Source organism: Chlamydotis macqueenii, chromosome 6 (genome assembly GCF_036417535.1).
Source record: "Chlamydotis macqueenii isolate bChlMac1 chromosome 6, bChlMac1.mat, whole genome shotgun sequence".
NCBI lineage: Eukaryota > Metazoa > Chordata > Aves > Otidiformes > Otididae > Chlamydotis > Chlamydotis macqueenii.
In genome coordinates this window covers 26,579,406-26,602,892 of record NC_141561.1, presented here as the reverse complement: position 1 = coordinate 26,602,892, position 23,487 = coordinate 26,579,406, and the positions used below count along the sequence as shown (strand labels likewise).

The window sequence follows — 23,487 nt, the reverse complement described above, 5'->3', positions numbered from 1 at the left end:
GAGAAGTCATAGAAAATTCTAGGCAATACTTACATGATAACAAATGTCATTGCTAATCTATGCCAAGTGTATTCAGAAGCAGATGGGCTATACTAGCTGGCAAACACGAGCCAGCATGCCCTTTTTCTGCCATACTGAAGACCCATGGCTAGAACTGCAGGTACCTTTCAGCAGGACGCACAGGACCATCTGACTTTTTTTTTTCCCTTGCATAGAGGAAGATGAGAGTAAGATAGCTCCCGGGAACAGAAAACACATCTCAGAAGATGAAAAAAAATGTGTTTTTCTCCTCCCTGACTGCAGCTCCTCGTTCCTTAAGTTGCCTTTCTCTGAAAAGCTCTTTCTGAAACTGCCAAGGCCAGGCAAACAAGAGACCTGAGCTGTACAGGGTGCATCTCTCCATATGCAGTGACATAAAGCCCGTAATCATGAACTTAAAAATACTGCCAAGGTAGAAATGCTGGGAACAGCAGAGATGCTGTTTCTGGTGGTCCTTCTTGGTGGCCTGTGTTTGTAACAGAGGAAGACCAGCAAGTGCAATGATGTGTTGTGCAAACCACTGCTGGACTAGCAGCACAAGCCACCCCGAATAACCAGGCACTAACATTCAGTGCTTAGTCCAGAGCATTCTCAACCACGTTAACACAACTCAGCTGACAGTTCACAAGACTGTCAGTTCATTCGTGAAAAGGCAAATAAGATGGCCTCTGCTTCCTAAGACAGGTTTTTCTGCCTCTCTTTAGCATCTAGAGATGCTAGCCATGTTTCACCAAGAAGCTGTATTGCAGCTAAGTAATAGCTTAGGATTTAGATAATGCAACAAAATGTATAAAATGCAACAAGCTCTGTTTCTTCTTTAATTAGACGTTCCAGCTAGAGAATAGACTTCACTTGCCAACACTGGGCACAGTAACAAACGCAAAACGAACTTAAAGATCAGCCCTGACCCTCTCTCAAGCCGTAAAATATCTAAGTAAGAATCTGAGATGAAAGCACAACCTAAGTGAGCCACAAGAACCAGTGCACAGTTTCCCATGTGAAGGACTACAATTTCCACGTAGGTACAGAGACACCAGTCTTCTGTACAGCCAGCTTGCAGACGAAGCAGTAGCGCATAGGAAAAAGCTGGATGTATCATGCAATTTAGGTTTAAAACAATAATTTTCGTTTAAATGGGTATCTTAAATTACAGGATCTGCTGGGAAAAAAAATCCCATACAATCTGAACTAACATTTTAGTTCCTCTGAGCTATCATCGATCGTACAAAAGTGAAAACTGCCAGTGAGGTTACAGGGCTGTTGTCTTGCCTGTAATTTGGTCGCCACTTTGCAGTCATGTTCTGTGATTTAGCTGAAAAAGAAACCTAGATCTTTTTTATTTCTTAAGAGAAAATAAACTTTAGAAGTTTTAAATATCTGAATCAGCATTTCAGAGAGGGAAGGACACTTAGCAGACTGTTGTCTCCTGGGAGCTGACGTCTACTCACCTTTCCTTGACTTGGTCACTGCCAGCTGGTGAGAAGCTGGAATGTGCGGTAGATCCCCTTCTGTACTCTGGATCTATCAGGAAGAGGAGATGAATATTTTGTCACTACAACTGGCATATGTTCCTGTGCTTAAGAAAGCCCAAGCTACACACACCGCACGTGCCAGGGGTGGAGGGGGTTGAAGGTTGGGGTTTTTTTCCCCTCCAGTCCAACAGCCTATAGTGACTGAGGGAGTGAATCATATCTTCTTGAACCAAAGTATTATTTCTGCAGGTACCCAGTAGCACCCGTGTAGGACAACAGTGATCCCCCGGACAGGACCTCCCACTTACAGTGCAGTGCTCCCCTCCAGTTACATTCATTGTGCAAAAAGACCAGGAAATCACATCCCATGACAATGCTGAGAGTTCTCAGTTCCTCTTCGATGAAAGACTGAAATAATTTTGTGAAAACGCCTTTGACCAGCTTTACACTACTACTGCCTTTTCCGTTCAGCATTCTTGGTCCCTCACTCAAATATAAAGAGCAAGTAAGAATACATTTAGAAAAATATATCAAGAGGTCAGCACATATGGATCGTCATCTGCTCCTCCACCAAGTATTTCCCAAAAGTCACCAGTCCTCCAGAAGGACCCAGACCCTGCCAGAACCTACTGCAGACTTCACCACACCACTGCTCATGAAAATACTTGTGTCTTCCAGTACAGAAAAGGAAGATAATGTACTCAGAGCCATGCAGATTTCAACAGGGCAACTTAAAACCACATGAAAATTAATCCTATTACTTAATCACTTAGTCAAACACAGTCTTATTAAGAAAGCAGTTCTCAGACAATCGTTCAAACAGTGAAAAGAATATACATAAAATCTCAACAGGGAGCCCTTTGTTTAGTTCAAAACCTAGAATATGTTTTTGCTTTTGTGTGCTCCAGAAAATTTTGCTTCACATGCAAGTCGACACACACAAAACATCCAATCCAACTACTCCCCCAACCCTTCCCTCTAATGAACTGCCTGCCTAACTTCAAAATTACCAAACAATGAAATATTCATCTCCATTTTTTATCAACTTAAAAATGCAAAATTAGTATACTGATGGTTTTAAGCCCAAATTAGTATTTGGCTAAAGAAGCTATATGTGCATTGATGTCGTGTATAGCAGAAACAAGGGTGCATATTCTTAATTACAAGGGTTTTGAGAAGGACTTAGCCTCAACTTTTCCCTATTAATAAGTGAACAGCATTCCTCTTGCACAATAAATCAAGAGGCTTCTGTTCCTTTAGGACATGAAGGCTGTATCAAAAGGGTAAATGCTTATTTTGTCCAAACGCAGGGGAGCATCATTTAAATTTATGAAAAATATCTTTTAAAACAATTATTAAGAAAAAAAAAAAAAAAAAAAAGAGGAACAGCAAGTTCCTTACAGGCCCTTTGATCAGACTGGCCTTCCAGGAAAGGTATCTCGATATTCTCAAATCTCCCAGTTTCCAACAGCTAAATTTGCAGGTCCCCAACAGCTAAGCCTCTTCTCATCCAAATACCCTCCACCTCCTGTTCTTGCCTGGAAAACAGCATCCTGGCCACATCTGCAGCATGGTGCAGCTCGACAGGCGCGCAGAAGCACTCCCCTCTCCTTCCTCATCCCTTCAGCCAATATTGATGCTGGCAAACGACCTTCGGGACTGTAACTGGCCACCTCAGGAGCGGGTGTTTGGGGGAAATCCTGCCCTGACTCCCGCACTAGCTATCTTCACAGCCACAGACTTCCGAAGGGCACTTAAACCTCCAAGGCACTCGTAAGCACGGGAAGAGCTTCCTTGATATATCTGTCATCTTTCTTACACATATAAATGCGCTCCAAGCCAAGCTGGAAAAATGGGGGGAGGAGTTCTTTTCACTGTTTCTAATACAGTTTATTGTTCATTATACCCTGCTTGCAGATGCACGAAAATAAAAAAATCACACTGCCAGGTATTGTTCTAAAGTTTCTTCAGCAAAACCAAATCCCTCTCTCCCAGGGACCTGAAGGCAGTTGATACGCGTATGTTACATTGTATAAACAAAAATTCACCACAATCCCATCTCACATCGCATGTCGTCTTGCCAAAACAGCTGTTTATGCACTAGCATCATTGCAAAGTGTGTCAACCAAAACTTCGCAAACGCATTGCACTTGGCTTGTGAGAATTCAGCAAGTCTTCTTCATGTCATAACCCTTTACAGTCCAACTTAATCCGAAGGAAAATTCCATTCCTTTGTTTTGTTTTGTTTTTTTAATTAGTTGTTTCAACTCTGCTTAAGAGTATCAAAAAAACCTTCAGATTTCTCCTCTGGGACATGTGAAACCAGTCCAACTATCAAGAATGTAGCAAAATGCATTGCCACTCAGACCCTTCCCATTGTGCCAATGCAAACATCTGCGCAGCTACACAACATACTGGATCAAGAGAATTATCCATCTGAAAACTAAGCCAGGAAAAATAAATAAATCAAAATACACTGGGTTTCTTTTTTCCCACTCTCAACTGGATCAATCCTTTGTTCTGGTTCAGGAGATGGCCACACAACGTCTGGATGATGACACACAGGCACAAACAAGTGGCAGGAACTACAAGAGGCTGGATTACCTTTTTCTACTTAATGAGTGCCTTCAGGTACAATATTAGTTGATCTCAAAGAGCCTGTAATGACAATATGACACCAGACACAGTATCTACTACATCATCACTTCATTATTCGCTGTAAAACTCTGGAGGTTTTCTATTCACTTGCTTTCTTAACTCATTTCATCAATGAAATCATAATCCTCCATTTTACATACCTCTTTCATATAGACAAAAGAGTTAACTGCTGAACAAGAGCCACTTTGAAATGTGTCCACAAAAACATCTATTAATTTAAGACAGATCAAACAATTTAAGATGTGAGTGTATGCAAAAAACTGCATTCTTGAATTTGTAGCCTGCATGCTTACTGGCCTGATAAACAAAGCACTCACAGGAACCTGGGAAACAAAATCCCTCTGGGACAATTATCAATTAAAAAATGGATACATGCATTTATGAAGATATTAAAAGGCAGTTAGCACAGAATTGGTAACTAAGCTATCGCCAAAGGCACGTCAAACAGTGACTTTCTGCGTGTTAATTTCCAGAGAACAAACAACATACAGTACATTGTCCTCAAAACCAAAAGCTGCACAAGACGAGCACCTCACCCTGCATGATAGCCCCTTTCCCTTTCATACAAACAACACTCTTGCTCCATCCACAAATTTATCCTTAATCAATATCAATTCGTAAACTGAATTTACTTTCAGGCAACAAAAATAATTACTTTCAGTTAGCAGTTTAAGCAAAGTAAGAATTTAAAACCAAAGGCTTTTACAAAGTCTAACCTAGACCTATTTCCACAGGAAAAATTCCTAGCAGTTTTGCCAGTGACTGCAATTACCTGAGCTTGATGAAAAAAAGAATGAGAACTTTCCTGCTGACTCTCAGGAACAACAACAGCAGCAGCAGCACCAAGTTATTTCATTAAGAGGATCAATTAGAGCAGCCTACCGAGAGAGAGCGACAACTGTCCTATCACTTGGAGAATTTAAAGTATTCCTGGAGAAAACACTGTCAACTACACAGGAGGGAACATTCCTCTGCTGGCAGCCAGCAAGTTATGTAAACAGTATGCAAAAACAAAGTCATCTATCTCCACCTACCTCTTCCATCTCAAAGGAGTCCTTCTGCTGCAGCATTAGATTCATTATGGATGGGTTTGCGAGCGGAGCGCAGGGGTCTCTACCTGGCGATGCCGTGGGCAGCCTTTGCGTCGAGGCACTGCTGTCAGATGAACTGGAACTGCTGCTGAGGGTTGGTGAGTCCAAAAGACCAGGTTCTTCACACGGTCTACCCTGGGCACTTGCCAACCTGCTGCTTTGCGCATCTGCTGGGGGCACGGTCCTCTCTCGCATATCATCAGCCCCAGCAGGAAGATTTGCAGGTTTATGTGCGTCCACAACATTTGTCTGACTACTGCCTATCTCCTCCTTTACAGTAGCCAAAAAAGAGGGAGAGTCTTTCTTTTTAGAGTATTTTGGTAATTTAGATTCATTTTTTACATCATTTTCCTCACTCCCTAGGTCTGCCAGGCTTTTCCCTTTTTCGACAGGTGAAGGAGTCGCGCAGCCACTGCCCTCGGCTTGCTGTGCGCCGCACAGATTGAGCTTTGACAAGGTCTTCATTAACCGACTGGCTGTATTGCTGCGATTTAAAGGGGGAGGGCTGGATGCCTCTTTGCTGGAAGACACTGAATTCATACTACCAATTTTCTGCAAAGGAGTCCCAGAGACTTGAGAATACAAAGAAGAAAAGGCATTGGCCACAGTAGTAAGCACTTCAATCTGACGAAAACGACCTGCACAAGAACAAAATATAAAGCAGAGTTTACGAAGACAGTGCTGTCATCACATCCCAGAACTGTTGACCCATCTCTACATGATGGTTTGAATTCTCAAAGGCAGCTCTCTCTTCATATTTGAAGAAGGAATGATAACCTCTGCCCACCCCCCATCACAAATCTCCTCCTACTTATATCAATGGTCCCAAAGGTTCACCAAACACTGCCGATTTCTGTAACGTGAAAGTGATACCACATAGCACAGAAAAATGGAAAAAAATCTTTGCAGGAGTGTTTGCTAAAGCATGAGGAAATCCATAAGGAAAGCTTTCACAAAATAAAAAAGAGACACAGGTAAGTGCAAGTTAATTTACAAAGTGTTAGGAAGAAAAGTGTTACTCACATCACTCTCCCCATCTACAAGCACAAGAGGACATTTCAGCTATGCCCTCATTTCAGAAACTCTCATTACTGACCTAACAAAGCTCCTGTCCAAGTCAATAGAAATACTGGCCCAGATTTCAACAACTACAGAAGTAGGTCACTGCTGACAGCTTTCAAAAATCCCACCCGGATACTGAAGAAGGCACGAAAAGGACGGATACTGCTATTTGTTTCAATGCTCTAAAACTGCAACAGAAAGCAAGCTTAGGAGCAAGAGACGGGAATGATACGAACCAGAAGGCAATATATCTTACAGGATGCCTTTCATTGCCCTCCCCTGTGATAAACCCCTTCCCCTCACCCCAAGGTGTACGACATGGATGATCACCTCTTGTCATATTTAAGAGCAAGCAAGAATTTTATTATGGAGACTGAATGGAATTTGGCCTTTAGGCTGTAAAGGATGTTTGCCAGAATATTAGATATACACCTTCTTTTGAGGTTGTTTACATAATTCAAAAGTTTAAAAATAAACTTTGTTTCAAAAACATACTTACTTGTTAAAGCAAAATTTGGATTTTCCACTTCCATGCGCTGTATTTGGGCATTCAAAAACACTTTAATATCTATCCCTCTGGCAAATGATGATGAATTAAAAAATCTCGCTGGAATTTTTGAAGCAATATCTGGTTCATCTCTTCCAAACCCAAGGTTATAGAGCACTTCCTCAGGATCTTCCTCATAAAGCTCCAGTAATTCGGAAACACTAGACAAATGAAAAGACATTTACAATCTACTTGTCTCTTCTTAAGACCCAGTCCCTTATGTTCACCTGCTAATTCAGCCCAGTAGCCAGCTTGGTCTATTGAACTTTTGACTCCTGCAGCTCAATGTACTTTAGGAAATAATTGTGGAGATCTCTGCATCTGAAGTTTTGGTTCCCATCACCAGAGACACTGGCTCAGACACATCTCAGATCCAATCCTGTAATTTATAAAGCCAGCACTTATTCTGCAGAGCTCCGATTTTAAAATATCATTAAAGTTTCAGAAGTTTCTAACAGTTAGGCCCATTTGTTAGTATTTACTGCAAACCACAACTGAAAACAAATAGCAGTTTTTCAGGCAACCAAATGAAAATTCCCTTCTCGGCTACTAAATGCAACAATGCACATAAATCAAGCCAAGTCCATTTAACTGAGGAACAGAAGAAGTATGTTTTGCCAGCAAAATGCTGCCAAATTCCACTGAACTGTGCCATGACCTTCAAAGCATAGTACTCTTTTACCTTGAAACAGTCGCACTGCTTTTTCCAGACCCAGTGGAGTTCATACTCCTCCCCTTCTGGTGGAACTGCAGCCTCCTCTCCTTCGCCAGCACACCATTGCTGTCAACACAAACAGAGAAGAACCCTGCAATAAACCTCCTGCGTTCAGGGGCTCAACGCTCCGTCTTGGAGGAGAGCTAAGCCTCCAGCGCTGCTGAATTTCTCTTTTCCCCTTCAGTGTTATCTGGTTTATATTAGCCATGTCACTTATTGAAATACAATAACAAAAGTGAACCCTGGGACGCCTCAGCAAAAATGTACGTAGACGGTAAGAATTTGAAGGCAAATGCAAGCTGAAAAAACAAATCCCTGAGCTCCCCTTGCTGCCCCACCCTCCCCAATCCCACCCTCCTCCAGCGAGGAAGCCCAGCTTCGGGTGAGCCACCCCGCCCTGCCTTCCCCGTGCCACTCCCTCCTCCAGCAGGACCACCTCTCCATGTCAGGGCCACCTCTCCACACCTCGTTACCCAGCTCCCCCCCAGCCCCAGCTGCCACCCCGGTGCTGGCTGGGGAAGCTGAAGAGGCTCCAGGCTGGAGGAAACGGAGCAAGACAGACTCCAACCCAGACTGCCAGCCAGTCTCTTTCCCAATCCCAAACTACTTCCTCCCTGCATCTGGAGAAGCCGCCTCCGCGGTAGGTGGAACGTCAGGCTCAAACGTACTGTTGCTGCCAATCTCTCTGGGAGACATACCTTCCCAGGGTGAATTTTACTGTACAAATCCTACCACACACACATACAGCAGAACAACCACCAAAAAACCAAAGATGACAGAGGATTCACCTAACAGCATATTTACAGAGCACAGCTTAGGAGTAGTGAGGATGCTGCCCACACAGGCTGTGCTGGTACTTGCTGAAGTCTCAATGGGGTTTTAGTTCCAGCACATTTTATTTAGAAGCTCTCCCTGTAAAGCAGGAGCCTCTCCTCTCTCAAAGTCTTTTTTTCTCCCCAGTCCCAAAGGACATCTGCTCTGAAAGGTAAAACTATTTTTCCCTTGAAATTTCTGAAATTATGAGGGATCAGTGAGACAAAGAAGGTAAATCATACTAAGTTACTTAGATTTGTCATTTCTCTGTTTGCCTCCGGCTACCCCAATATCTACATCAGGTCTGCTGGAAGAATAAAAATCTGCATTTTTTTTCTGAATCTCCTAATGACTGTTCCTGCGTTATCTGGATCTTCTCCTTCCCTCTCACGTAAACAGAAGAGCTTTAGCTCTGAGGCAGCCTCCACAACTTCCACTGCCCCCCCTCCCTCCCACCCTCCAGTATAAACAAGCAAAAAAAAGATGTTTACCATGTTTCCATCTGGGTATCACTCCGTAGATGATTAGCTGTAGAGAAATGAGAAGAAGTTACACACGGACCTCTTCAGAATTACATTTCCCGCAACCAGTATGAAGAAGCAGGCAGCGAGCACGTTTACCAACACTCCTGCATGAGCCAGATTTTTCTCTTCCCATATAAATGTGATTGTCAAGGGTTTCTAGTATACGGCTGATATAAAGACGATCTTGTTTATTCAGGCTCTGTTTAAAATAAAATCTCGCATGGACACACGTTTACATACTGTCATTAATCATATTAACTTGAAATACAACGTGTGGTAAGCTAGTAATTGTTATATAAACCATTTATTGCTTTGCAAATGAAGAGGCGATTACCAGCTGCAGAGCTGTTCCTGGGTGGGAAGGGGAGGAGGAGAAGTGGGCATGTGAGGACTGCTCTGGTAGAGAAAATAAGGGACATAAGAAAGGCAGAAGAGCTTTAGCCCCATGGCCAGGTACTGAGCCTATATTCATTAGTCCTGCCATCAGCACGGACTGCTCTCAAAGCTCTTGGTGCCTCCTTAAGGTGCCAATGGGACCAGTGGCCACAGTGGGAGTCGAGGGGGCTCTGGAGGGAGGTCAGCCACCAGATACCAAGCACCTGGTCACCAGCCTCTGAGAGGGAATTCAGCGCTGTCTGCAACCGGATTGGCTCTGCTCCGAACATGAACGTCCCAGACAGCATTATTCTTTCAGAAAATCAACACCCTGTCAAGCCAGAGAGTTGAGTCCCAGCCTTAAATTATGGGTTCCTCAAAAAGGAAACTCAACATTAACAGACTTGCCTGAGGAGACAGGCCAGGAGCATGCGTGTGTTATAGCAGCCCTCAGAATCAACTACGAAAAGAGCAAAGTGATGTCAAACGCGCTGCTAGGAAAACCCTGCATCTCGACTCACTGCGCCAGCGGGGTACAGCCAGCAACTGAGAGCAAAACATGGGAACCTCACAACCTCTCTCTTCTTTTCAGAGGTAGCGTAAAGAAATTTAAATGCATAGAAAATATGGACACCACACCTCTCTTTTTTTTTTTTTTTAATATTCTTGCCTATAATAAAAAGGTAAGCTTATCTATATGGATTGGCTGGTGACTAGTTTAAATAGCTAAACCACGGGTTTTAACAGCTCAGGAGGGCGCTGGGGTTACAGGACCCTGCCTGATGCCCTCCGTGCCATTCACACGGGGCTCTAGCTTGTGTCTGGATTCCAGCAGTCACGATGCACAAGAGCAGGCCATTCATACCAGCCTCAAAGGGGCTGTCTGTCCGGCAGGACACGCGGCACTGCTCCGAGCAGCTCTGCCATCCCCTTGTTCCCAGACAGGAAGCAAAGCTCTGCAGAAACACCCATATCCTTACCCAGGAAAAGGAACCAGCGATTCTGCTATTGGGACCTTCATCCGAAAGGGAGGGAAATGACCTTATACCTAAATCATGCTAAAGGCTCATAAAAACCAGAAATCCTTGGGAATGATAAGGGTAAAAAAATGAAAAGAAAAAAAGTGACACAATGTTTTAAAATTACTCTTGTATTCTTGGTCATACGCTTAGAGCTTGGATTGTCATTACAAAGAAACTTTTCCTATGAAATCTTTCTACTGCAGGCAATCTAACAAGCAGAAAAGATTATCAGAAAGAAAATTTAATCCTAGTGTAGTAAGGGACTCATTTACTGCTTCTCCGTCATTATCAGATCAAGGTCATTATAAGAGCAACTGTTTTCCTTAGAAGTCTCTAATCTTGAAAAATTAAAGATATTTCCTTCCTCCAGGCCCTGTCCCACTACTTTGACACCACTGAAAGACTGCTGTGGAATAGCTTTCCACTATACAAGTTCTGATACTTTGCAAAATCTGTAGCTCAAAAACATTAAAGGCTAAAGGGAGGGAGGTGGGAGGGGGAGTGGTTTTGCCTTTTTTTTTTCCCCACACTGAAAACAGATAGTCTTATATCCCCTATCTTGCAGATACTCCCAGCACCTGGTTTGTAAGACCATTTTGTGCTATTTTATTTCAGGATGCTGAAATAAACGTTAGAAAATGTTAGAACACAATCCACAGTGCTTTTGTTTGTTTGTTTGCTTATGGACACCTCTAACTCATGATGAGAGAGGCTAAAAGTCTTTTTCTAATAAAGAAGTCTACCATGAACAGCCCCATCTCCTTCCCCTTAAAAAAAGAGAAGAGAAAGAAAAGGCAAGCAGCTAGCGACAGCAAAGTGTGTGTCACGGCCGATCCAAAATACTTAGTCAGCATTGGTGCTTTTCATTTTTAAACACACTTAGCCCTTAATGGGTTTGCCTCTTGGCTGACAGAATTTCATTCCTCCTTTCAAAAGCCCGCACATGCCACTCCCAAGGGACTCGGTGGAAGTGAGGCACACATGGCTGCCTGGAGTAACCCACGGACAAGAGCAAGTCGGAAAAAACACTTTCTCGCAGCCTCAGTGAGTGCTCCAGGCTGTGCTGCTGCTGTGGGTATTAAAATGAGAAGGCAGAAGAGAATTCAGGGCTGCCTCTGACCTTTGGGTTAGACTAGAATGTTTAGCAACAGCGACAAACTAATAAACTCAAAAAGCAAATCTTCCTGCATTTTTCTATGTGCTTCATGCTGGTTTTCCAGCCAGCTTTATCAACTGCCTTCTATCAGAAGGGAAATGCTGTCTTTCAAAATAAAATCAGGTGACTGAACAATTTTTTTTTTTTTGCTAGAAAAGGAGTCATAATCCTGCCACACCCACCTTCAGCTCCCAGGGATAAGTCATCTTCAAAACTTCCTCCATTTCTCACCAGCATGCCTGAAAACATACAGTTAGCAGTTCAACAACTAGAATGCTGTACTGTTTTCTTTCAAATAGCTTGACTAAAGATACTACCAAGACACTTCAGCTGATACAACAGGATATAACCAGCCTGTATTTACAATCCCTGCATTACTCATACACTAAAAACACACTAAGAAGCAAGGAGTTATATTTGAGAACACAGAAAAATTATTTTGAAAGAGAATGACTACAACACTGCTTTAGTTTTGTGCTCAAAAACATCCCTGAGTCAACCTGCAAGCAAATTAATTGCAAGTGGGAACCTAGAGGTACCACTCAATACACCTATGCCTTCTGCTGCTATGTTATCCATCCTCCAGGCATCTTACCAGCGGGATCCAGAGTCTGAGTCCAGCTCAGGCATTCCTCTCTCTCTCCCTGTACTGGATTAAGAGTCGAAGCAAAGACTCCAGGCACAGCAAGTAATTCCTCTGCACTCTGTCACTACCTGCACATTCTCGCTGTACTTTGAACTTTAGTATTCAGACCTGCTCAGATAGCAAAATTTTCAGGTGTGGCAACCCGAGTTACTGGAGGCAGAGACTGCCTAATGTTCGCCAACTCAGAGAGGAAATTACAACCTTCCCATTCTGCAAATTTTGGGGTTTTTTTTTAGGGCTCACTAACCTCTCCAGAAAAAACTTACTTGGGAAATCTACCCCCTTCTCCAGTTTCTCGGGCACAATTGCTTCACAGTGAGAACAACTCACCAACACCGACTAGGCTGTGGTTTGCTGCTAAAGAGCCCAAGTCTCAGGTGAACATCCACGAAAGCACAGTTGCCAGAAAGATATTTCAGTATGTAAAGCCTTTCCTTACCCTTCAACAGAGGATTGCTTTGCTCATCCAGGGAGGCTCCCAGAGGCGTTCTGAAACCACAGAAGAGATTAATAATACTTTAAAAACTTGCTGCTTCATGTCCTTCCTTACAGTGTGTAACAAGCTTGTGATAGCAGCAGTTGTCCCTCCCTCCACCCCCAGAAAGCACAAACATCTGAGGACTGGCAATAACTTCCTAAACAATCCCCAGCCCTCTGAACAAATATGCCGTGTAGGGAGAAACACCGAAACAGGTTAATAACTGCAACACACAGACACCAGTCAGTGGCAAAGCTTTGAGGTCATCAGCCCTCTGTCAAGGAAAGTCATGGGCTTCTCAGCAAAACAGCCAGAAAAAATGAGCGTGGTGTTTCGAGTGGACTAATTCAATCTCATTTATGTGACAAAATGTGTTGCCATTTTTCCACACATTTAAAACTTCCTGCAGAGAGGGGTGAAAAGCTGTATTTGGTGATCAGGAACAAGATAAAAATATTGATAGCTATGTTAGCTGTCACTTGCCAGTTCTGACCATTTATAGACTCTTCACATTGGCTTTTCTTTGGATGGTCCCTCCTACAGCTGCTCCTTGAAGGGCAGGGGATTTGCTGAACCTCACAGTGCCCAAAAGGAGCAGCAGCAATTGCACAAATGACAGGTCCACTCCCTCTCTGGGCCCACGCTACACTTGTTGACACTGCTTGGATGTTTCCACATCTTGTCTCCAAGACATGTTTAACCAAAGGCCTGTCACTGTTAAGTAGCACAGAATTAACTCTCAAAGCCCAAAATAAATTCAGAAAGATAATACTCATAAAGAAAGAGAAAACAGATGATTTATGTGCCTATATTATGTATGTTTCATTTGGGTTTTTAATTAGACAAATACATAAACCTGCCCAAAGACCTGAAAGTAAATAGTGCTCTGATACAGTATTTGTTTTGGTGCCATCACCAAATTAAGTAAGGAAAGTTGTGCATCTGCTTTCTAACAGACCTTACACTTCACTACATTTTTTTTTTCCTTTCTCCTCTGAAAAGAGCTCACTCTTTCCACGTGCGGCCTGCTGTTAGGGAGCAAGCTCACTGCAATGCGCCTTTTGCGAAGCACAGCAAAGCCCTGCTGCAGTGAGATGCCAAGGCAAACGGCCAGAGCATCCAGGTGCACAAGCGTATTTCGGTTGACGGGACAGACTCTGCTGAGGCTCAGATCTCCCAGGTTTCTGCGTGTCCGTCCTGTCAGGGTTTGAGAAAAGCTAGGGTGTATTGTCTAGACCTGTCACGCTACAACAAGCCTTATGTTCTGAGGTAATAACTATGCCAGTTGTTTACTCTCTGGCTTTGATGGGTCCGCTCCCATCCTTTTCCCTCTCCTTCCCTGATGGCTACTTCCACGTCTCTGTCTTTTCAATGCTGAAACTCACTGGCAGCGACTTTGACAGCCAAGGTCACTGCTGCACGCACCGGCTAGTGGAAAACAGTAAAAGTAATGACTGAAGTTGGCATTTTCTTTCAGAAATTAAGTCTATTACCTCTACAATATGTTAGTAGCTACCAGAAAAGCTACCTGTCAGCCACCCATCTGCTGTCCCGCTCGCACTTCCGCACACAGGCACAGCTGCCTTATAGCCTCTGCCTTTGAAAAACTTGCCTTTAAGAATGAGACACAATGCAAGTTTAAACAAGGGACAAGCATCCACACAAAAATCCTCTCGGAGAACAGCAGTGACAGCTCTGCCTGTCTGTGCCAAGCTGTTTTTCCCCAGCGAGGCCCACGGGCCAGCTTGGCCGGCTGCGACTCAGCGCAGCCCCATGCACTGGGGAAGGTTAGGGCTCGGGGACCTTTCTGCTTGCTGGACCTTCAGGACGAGGTCTTTCCACTGAAGGCACATCACCTCAGCACGTCCTAGCAGCCTCCACACAGCAGCCAGGGAGGAGCAGTGCAGGGAGCCCCACAGCAACCAGAGAGCAGCCAGAGCAAAGAGAAAGGAAGGGGCACGTGCCTGAATCAAGGGATCCTGCAGTTTTTCATTTGCTTCCACTCATTTATTACTATATTTTGACAGATAGGGCAATAACTTTTCCCAATATCGGTCTGCAACAGAACCGAATTAACTCTCGGTGCCCACGTTGCCAGGGGACATGGGTGCTGAGCAGGTAAGAGGGCCATACGCAGCCTCAGGCTTCCTCTCATCCCAGGGCCTAGTTTGCTCAGCTACCAGTTCTGGTAGGGTGGTCCTCAGGAATGGGACAGAGGTTTTGCACTGTTCTGTAAAAGTGTTTAAACCTCAGCTTTTAAAGCCTTAATTGGGTAGGAGCCATGTTTATTTTAAACATGAGGCAAAAAACCTCCTCTTTCTGAGGCATTTCAAGAACTCACTTCCTGCATGTCTACAGGAGATGGTTCCCGCATCCCCTGTATTACTGGCAGAGTTTAAATACGCTGAATAAAAATAATACACGTCACCATAGAGTTGATAAAAATTTCTTCTTTTCTATCAGTATAATACAAACACTTGTGTTTCCCATCTTAGCTTTGCAAAAGTTAAAATTAAAAACCTTTGTAAGCCTTCTTATTACTTCAAAATGTCTTTTCAAAATACCGGGGAGAAAGCAAAGGATGCCTTTCTCAAAGGCATGCAAGTCCCAAAACATGGATGAACCGGAAACTTTGGGTAACAATTGATATTTCTTAAGCCTCCGTAATTCTTATCATAGTGTGATACATACTTGCTGGGTTTTTTTTGGTCTTGCTGTTGGTTGTTTTTTTAACAAAACAAAAACAAAACACATGTGTCTACCAAGTTAAATAGTACAGGATATTAGGAACTCTCCTCTTTTCTCCAAAGCAGATGTGAAACAGAGATGCCAAGTAATAAGAGCCCCAAACCACTAACATGAATATCAAGGGACAACTAGTAATTCTTTTTATCCATATTATAACACTGTTGATGCTTTTGGAAACAAACAAAGGAATAAATCTTATAAGCAGATCTATTTATGCAGTGGGTTGATATTAAGTTTTTTTTTGCACTGCTGCCAACTCAAAACAGAAAATGAGATTTTAAAAGTGCCAATTTTCTTCTGATGTACATTTCACAAAGGCTTATAGAAACTCAGACAAAATAAGAAGGACTGCATTTAGAAAACATGTAACAGAAAAAATACTTTATTTCAGTAACTGAATGTTCACTTGTAGTAATGGTTATATTTTTGCAACAGAGCTAACTTGTAAGAATGAGGTGGTGCAACAGACCAGAGACAGAAGCTCAGCCTGCAAATGTTGCCCACACTTTGTGGCAATCAAAGCTCCACAGCAAAAACTATGTTATTAAACAAGTAAGAACAACAATTGTAAATTTCAAAACAACTGCTGGTTTTAAGTATTCTTTTTTACAAAATACATTATAGTATCTGTAGGGCTTTTCTGTCATCTGTTACGCTGTCCTCTTTTCCTACATAAATTGTTATCAAGAGAAGATCTGTTCAGGGTTTCTATACATACCATCGCTTTATAACAGTGCAAGTAGAATACTCACTTTACTGCCCATCCTAGCTACTCCTTACATGTATATCAGGTACATTAAAACAAAATCATTCCACAGTTTTACAACACAAGGGACCGTGCACTACTTCGGGTAGCTGGAAATCGCACCTCCCAGATGTGAACCGTATGTGCACACACTCTGCACATTACAGAGTCAGAAGCTAACTCCAGTCTGAATAACTTATTTTATGAGATCTCAAATAGAAAAGGCAAATTTTATCTTTCTGAGGAGAATAAATGACTCTTCTGAAAAGATTTACAACAGGAAACAGCTACACCTTAAAAGACTTCTATGGAAGGGCTACAATGAGTTTCACAAACGTGTATTAACTAAATTTGTATCTCTGTATTAGCAAAAGGCTAAACTCATGCTTTATTTCCTTATGTGTAAAATACGGAAATAGAGTGTAAAACAATATTCCCATATTTTGGGAATCAACTTCCAAAGATGCAAACACATTCCACAGAAGTGTTTGGTGCCAGTTTTAACAACAGATCGTTACCAGAGCACACAAATAAAACCACAAGCTTTGTGTTATTATTCAAGATCTGTGACCAGCTATTAGACGTCCACGTTGCCAGTTTGCAGTTTCGTGCTATTCCTTAAATTCTGTATGGAAATGGTATGGGTGACAGGGCCAGGGAAAGTTCTAGACAGAAATCCTGCAGATATGGAGAGAAGTGGCACTGCAGCACTGGGAAGAATTTCTCCCTCAGGGGCCTCTTCTCTCTCCCTGCTCAAAAAACTACTTCTAATAAAGCACCAAATTTATAACACTTATTTTTAAGTATATACTTTGCTAGACCAACAGCACACCAGATTTCAGGTAAAGTCAGGAAATTCTTCTCTCATTTTGGCATTCTGAAGGAAGTCTGTCAAGGCTGAACACTGTATTTTAGGGATACAGTGATGATTTCAAGCCTCTAGCTACCAACACTTCCAAGGCACAGCCTGTAGATACCCAAAGAAAACGATACTGAGGACCCTTTAGCTATAAAGCAACCCACACTTCAGTTACGGGAGTAAGCTCAGCTCAGCTGCTTACTGGATCAAAAGATCACAAAGGCACGGCTAATCTCAGAGGCAAAATTTTCATCTTAATGTAGCTGCTCTCAAAAGGAGAAGGAAACCAGAAATATCAAGTAGGGGAGGTCTTGAAAAGTCATTGTTAACTACTGTAAAGCTAATTGTTATCTTCTCCTCATCAGCTCTGGCTCCAAGGGCTGCTAGGATTGAATGGAGAAAAAGACAGGACAAAAGCAGCTGCTACTGGATGTAGCATTTACACTTTTACGTAACTGAGGATGAACACAAAGTAATGCTGTCAGCCTGTTCCAAACACCGAGTACTTTGTAACAGTAACAGAGACATGGAATATATAGACCACATCACAACTTAGGGATGTCAATCCATGCGGTAGACATGGAGAGAGCCTTGGATAAATCAAGTTAGTCCAAATCGTGCCATCACTCTTTAAGATCCCTAAGCACAAGGCCATTGCCGTGCGAGCTCTGCTTCTTCAGATCTGCAGCAAAAACCAGGCAAGGCAACAGGAGGCTTTAAAGTGGAGCCCCTCGGTGAGAAACGGAACGGCTTCCAAAATAGCGCTGCCTTCCTTACCCTCAACCGAGCTCCTCCCCAGCGGCTGAGCCTCTTCAGCCTCCTTACAGGAGGCACCAAGGAGAGAAAAGGTGCCGGGAGCCTGCTCTTCTCCGGCCACTGCTCCCCGGTAACCCCGCCCGCAGGGACAGCCCGCACCCCATCGCAACGGCACTCCCGCTCCCGCAAGGCCGACAGCAGCCCCGACGACAGGCGCCCCTCCAGGGCGCAGAGGCGCCCACGCCGGCCCCACGGGAGGAGACCCCGCCGAGACTCCCTCCCCTCCGCTACGCGGGAGCTGCCCGGCCCGCCGGCCCACCCTGCGTGGGGACGGCGGGGCCGGAGCGGGGCTGCGGGGCAGGCCCGGCGGGAGCACCCACCTGCAGTCCTTCAGCCATATCGCGATCTTCTCGTTGGGAACGCTGTGGCCTTCAGGGCAGAGTGGGAGAGAAAAGCCGACAGTCAGCGACAGCCCATCCGTCAGGGGCGGCCACCCGCCCCCTCCCCGCTGCCCACCCGCGGGTGTCCCGCGGGCTGCGGCCCCGGCCCCGCCGCCCCCCCCGGCACCGACCCGCTTCTGCAGCCAGCGGCAGCTGTCCGCCGGCGAGATCCTCCTCCTCCTCCTCCTCCTCTTCCTCTTCTTCTTCCTCCTGCTCCTCCTCCTCCTCGCCGCGGGCCCGCGCCGCCGCCGAGAAATCCTCCGCTTCCGACGCCTGCCAGGAGTCCCGGCTCTTGGCCCAGGCCTTCCTCTTCTGGGTCGCCCCTGGCCGCTCCTCCGCCGCCGGGGGCTCCTCCATCGGGACGGCGGCGCCGGCGGGGGCTTCACGCCGGGAGGCAAGTGCCGCAGAGAGCCAGCCTGCCGGGGGAACGGGAAGGGAAGGGAAGGGATGAGGGGGAGCTGTTCCGGCTGTCCTGGAGCCCCACCGGGGACGGGCCGCCGGGGGGGCGCGGGGCCGCCGTCTGCAAAGCCCCGCGGGAGCACCGCCGCCCCGCCCCGCACTCACACCCCCGCGCTCACACCCCCGCAGACACCCGCCCCCCGACTCGCGATCACAGCCTAGCCCGGCCCGGCCCGGCCCGCCCCCAGACCCGCTCACCGCCGCCCTCCGGCTTGCCCCGGACGGCCTGTCCCGCAGGTGCCGGCCCCGGCCGCCTCTCTCCCGGGACGCAGCACGGGAGGGCAGGGGGCTGGGGTCTGTCGGGTCCGTCCTGTCCCGTCCCGGCGCCCTGCCCGCGGGTACTCACATATCGCGCGGCGGGGAGGCGGCGGAGGCTGCGCCCGCCCGGGCTCGGGCTGCGGACGGCGGCGGCAGTGACTTCCTCATACCGCGGCGGGGAGAAAACCCGGCGGCCACGTGACGGTAGCGGGGCCGGCGGCAGTCGCAGCAGCTCGCCTCCTGCCGGGGCCGCGTCGCCCGCACCGCACCGCACCGCGCCGGCCGCCGCGGGGCGGGGAGTCGGGGCAGCGGAAACCCTCGGGGGCTGCGGGAGCGATCGTAACCGGCCGCCGACACCGGCGGGCTGGGGAGGGGGCCGGCAGCAGGAGGGGGAGCCGCTCCGTCGGGCTGTCCTGTGCGGGGGGGCAGGAGGGCTGCGGGGGGAGCGCCCTGTGCCACCCCTGCTGGGGTCGGGCCTGACTGGGCCCCGCAGCGCTCCGTGGCCCGGGCCCGGCCGCCAGCCGCTGACCGGGCGCGAAGGGGATGCTTCAACGCCAAAAGGCACGCAGGGCAGCGGTGCCGGGCAGACGGGTGTTTGTGACACGCTGTTTTTTTCGGGGAGCTGGAGTGCTGGGAACAGGGGAGGCACTAGAACACAAATAGCTTGGGTGGGCACGCACAACCTTCTCATTTTGTGTGCAGAAAAGCCTCTGCTCGAGCGCAGGCAGATGTGTGCAGGGACACAGGCCGCACCAGATAAGGCCTGTTGTACTAAAGTAACCAAATACCCAGCACAAGACAAGTCCCCATGTCAGGGAAGGAGGTGTCACACAAAAAGCTGCTTTCACTGTCAGCCATGGAGAGCTGTTTCTGGGCCAGCAGGACCCTGCCACTGCCCCTCACGGGGTCAGGCTGCCCCCTCAACTGAGCCCCATGTGCCCAGTGAGCTCGCTTCCAACCATGGCATCTGGGAGAAACAAGCTGTTTAAAAAGGTCTTTTACAGCATCTTCAAGAAAAGTGGCTGAATTACTAGGCACAAACAGCAGAACAGACCAGAGTCCTCTGGCAGCTTAGGTGCCGCTGGTAGGCAGGCACGTAAGATTTTTTTGTTTAAAGCAAATCTGCCTATGAAGCACCAGGTGCTCAGTAAATATCCTTTTGTTTTCCAGCTTTATAGTTCAAACCTACCAAAGAATTTGTGACATCTTTCCCCTACAAAAGATATTTACTTAATGGGAGCAACACATTTCTTCTTTTTCTAACCCCTTCAGCCCATCCACAGCTTAACAAGTATAGAGCCTTCCTAAGATTAATTTCCCCTCATCACATGGACCATATTCCTAAACACACTCTAATTTTCTGAATGAATTGTATTGAGATTAAAACAGAAGAACAGTAGGACAAATAAAATGTATTTGTATTTAATTTGTCCCTGAAAGTGTTCATTACCATAACATGTTTTGGGATTACATTTTTAAATATTGGTATTTTTAAATAAAAGAGCAAACTACACTTGACTCTTTCTTGTTGACCCTCAAAAACCACCACCATTTTCTCAGCATGGCATGTTTCAGATGCTACATGTTTCTGCATAAGCTAATACAGAGCATGTCCTGAGCATGGCTGTCCCGAGGGGCGAGTCAGAGGGCCAGCACATCCCACACCCTCCACCACTGTCCCACACCCTCCACCACTGTCCCACACCCTCCACCACTGCGTGCTGGGGCTTGGCCTTCGGCTGAATTTCCTCGCAGGTGTATTTACAGTACTGGAATCCTAAAATCTGATTTTTCTGGGTTTGTTGGCAAGAGCCTAGCACAGCATTACTTTGACATAATGGCCAATATTTCTATTTTGTGCATGTGCATAAATAGATGTGTCTATTAAAAATGACTGTTTGAGGTTAAGCTGGGTAAGAGCTGTTGGAGAGGCTCAGAGGAGGGAGGGAGGATTAGGAGAAGTTTAACCCCTGTCATTGTTTTGCTGCCTCAGAAGGAACACAATACCTTCTGGGAAATAAGTTTCACTGGCACAGCTGAGGGTGAACAGTTGCAAGCTAAAAGCAGCTACTGTCTGCTGTGCCAATACATCCTTAAGGAGTTCTTAATCCACAAATTACTGACATTATTGTCTGTAATTGCTTGTCTGTTGTGACAACACTTATTCAGAGAATGTTTGAAATGTAAACAGCAGCCAAATAGCTTTTTGCAATGAAGTCCTGCCATGAACAGAACTGGACTCTCGCTTGCACCTTCATACCATCCCAGCAAGTTCCTTTTGTTTTTGTGAGTAAAGATTGCACACTCAGTTCCTGTTAAGTAGAACTTTTTTTTTTCTAAAGAAAACATCTGACTTGTTATTTCTTTTAATACTTGTAACCAAAAAGTGGCTTTTTCTGTGGTAAAAGCTTCTCTTGCTTCAGAATACAATTTGTTAGTCATACTTTGAAGAAATAAATCCTATTAAGTCATTTTGTCACTTAGATCAGACCTACTTCTTTTTTCCCAAATTATTTTTGAAACTATTCAAATAAAAAAAATGCATAGGCAGTAATTAGATAAGGGGGAAATTGTGGTTTACACTTCACTATACATTCTGAAAGGAAGATTTATAACCCCAGCACCATTAGCAGTACTACCAGGCATCGCAGTAAAAAAGACACACATTTAAAGGTTAATAATAAAAGAACTCTCACATTTGTCATCTGAGTGTTGGCCTTGACTGTATAAATGTGCATATAAATATACACAGATATAATTTAGCCCAAGGAACACCACTAAGTCACTGTCTTTTGTTCTTAAAAGAGCAAAAACATTTGAAGAGGACTTAATTCAATTTTTGCCTGCAGAGTCAGCCACATTTCCTAACCACAACTGGATTTCCATGTTTTTGGCTTTTTCCAGACAGAAGAAAGGAGGAGCTTACAAATAGCTCACCTTAGCAAGCATGTCACCAAAAAAATAGTCCTACAGAGTAACAAAGCTATGATAAATACCCTGCAGTTATTTGCTTTGGCAAGGTCTGTGTTTAAGAGCAGGAGAGCATGTGAGGAAACACACAACCCAGTGTCATGCACATCTTTAAAGTTTCCACAGCTCAGTTTTAGTAAATGTACTTTGTTAAATTAAGCTATTTCTTTCTGAGCCAAGACTGTTTTTTTTAAAAAAAGAAAGTCAACTGAGGCCTCTATTGCACTATAAATGAAAATACAACCTGGCCAGACATGGTTAGCATCTATTCCGTGTCAAGAGAAAGGGCCTACCACTGCCTTTTGAGATATTTTAGTTTGGATTGTCCACTTCAGGGCTGGGTGGTTTGGTTTCCTAACTTCTTCATAACACATCCTTCATGTGCGAACGAAAGCAAAAGGCTGGAGGTCGGTCTTTGCAGCTCCTCTGAGGTGATGGTGGTTGGGAAGGTGCTGCTGGCTCTTCTTCAGATTGCACAGGCAACTTCCCAGCTTCTCCAAATATATCTCACCTCCCTGGTCCTTCTGTTGTAGTGATGGCAGGAGACTGACCGGCACCTCTTTCTCCTATGGAGCATCTGTAGGCTTCTCCTCTCTGTCAGTGGAAATGCCTCATATTTATTTTGGGGGGAGGGTCTTGTAGGCCATTATTTATTGTTCAGGCCTTTTGAGAGTCCTGTCTCTCTCAGCATTGACACTGACCATGCCAAGAACATCTGCCATTTTAGACTTCTGAAGATTTTCTTAACATACTTAAAGGAAACCTCACTTGTTTCATATCATCACAGCTTGCAGGAACCAAACTGAGTAACTGGAATACTATATTGCTAAGGCAGAACAGAACATCTCCTTGTATCCTATGAAATATATATGCCATAAGATAATAAAAATGATGCCACAAAACAATATTATGCATTTCCTATTTTTTTCTAAATTTTCATTTTTAATTTGAAGTGAAATATTGCAAGTTAAAGGTAACCACATCTGGAGTGTCATTCAATCTCTTTCTCCGTAAAGAAGAAAATAATATACTTGATTCAGAACCATCACTGTTACCAGACAGATGTTCTCTCTCAAATATATGGAGTAGAAAGGATGGAAAATAACCTGGCAGCTTTACTCTAATAAATTAAAATATTAGGACAGCCTCTATGGCTTTGCCAGTCATTTTGTTTATACATAAGCAATGTGCATGACATTTCTATAAGGTAAGAAACAAATGCATTAAAATTAATGCAAAAATACTTCTTTTTGTAATAGCAGAGTACTTCAGGCTCTTTTCAGACCAAATGCTGTCCGTTTTATAAAGTGACTTGTATTTCTGGGACCTCTTGCAGCAGGAGGGAGGAAAAAACCCACTTCCGTCAGGGCGTTTACAAGAGCTATAGCATAGCAAGGGGAAGTGGAAGAGCCGGATATCTGTACTGAAGTGGATTACAGCTGCACCACCAAATCAGATGGAGGGAACTGAGGCCAAGTATACATAAATGTACAAAACCAAACACAATGGAGAAAAGGAGAGAGTAAAAGTGGCTTTAAATCTTCCAAGTTGCACTTCATGTCCCTGAATTATGTCAGTGGGTAGTTGTAATTTTTGAAGACGTTAATATCTTTGCCAAGAGAGCAGGCAAAGAAATAAATCCACAGATGCAGGA

General features: G+C 45.0%; 1 protein-coding gene across 1 annotated transcript in view; it reads right to left on the bottom strand.

The window, feature by feature from the left end:
• The window catches only part of ITPRID2 (ITPR interacting domain containing 2), a 41,651-nt gene extending 22,566 nt beyond the window's left edge, over positions 1-19,085 (bottom strand). The window contains exons 1-10 of the mRNA XM_086751022.1: positions 18,952-19,085; positions 18,278-18,562; positions 18,087-18,135; positions 12,560-12,609; positions 11,657-11,713; positions 8,889-8,925; positions 7,552-7,650; positions 6,822-7,030; positions 5,204-5,898; positions 1,488-1,560 (exon numbers count right to left, since the gene is read on the bottom strand). Of these exons, the coding sequence (XP_086607148.1) occupies positions 1,488-1,560; positions 5,204-5,898; positions 6,822-7,030; positions 7,552-7,650; positions 8,889-8,925; positions 11,657-11,713; positions 12,560-12,609; positions 18,087-18,135; positions 18,278-18,503 (1,495 nt within the window). The 5' untranslated portion in view covers positions 18,504-18,562; positions 18,952-19,085. The remainder of the gene's footprint in view (positions 1-1,487; positions 1,561-5,203; positions 5,899-6,821; positions 7,031-7,551; positions 7,651-8,888; positions 8,926-11,656; positions 11,714-12,559; positions 12,610-18,086; positions 18,136-18,277; positions 18,563-18,951) is intronic.
• Positions 19,086-23,487: the final 4,402 nt, after the last annotated feature.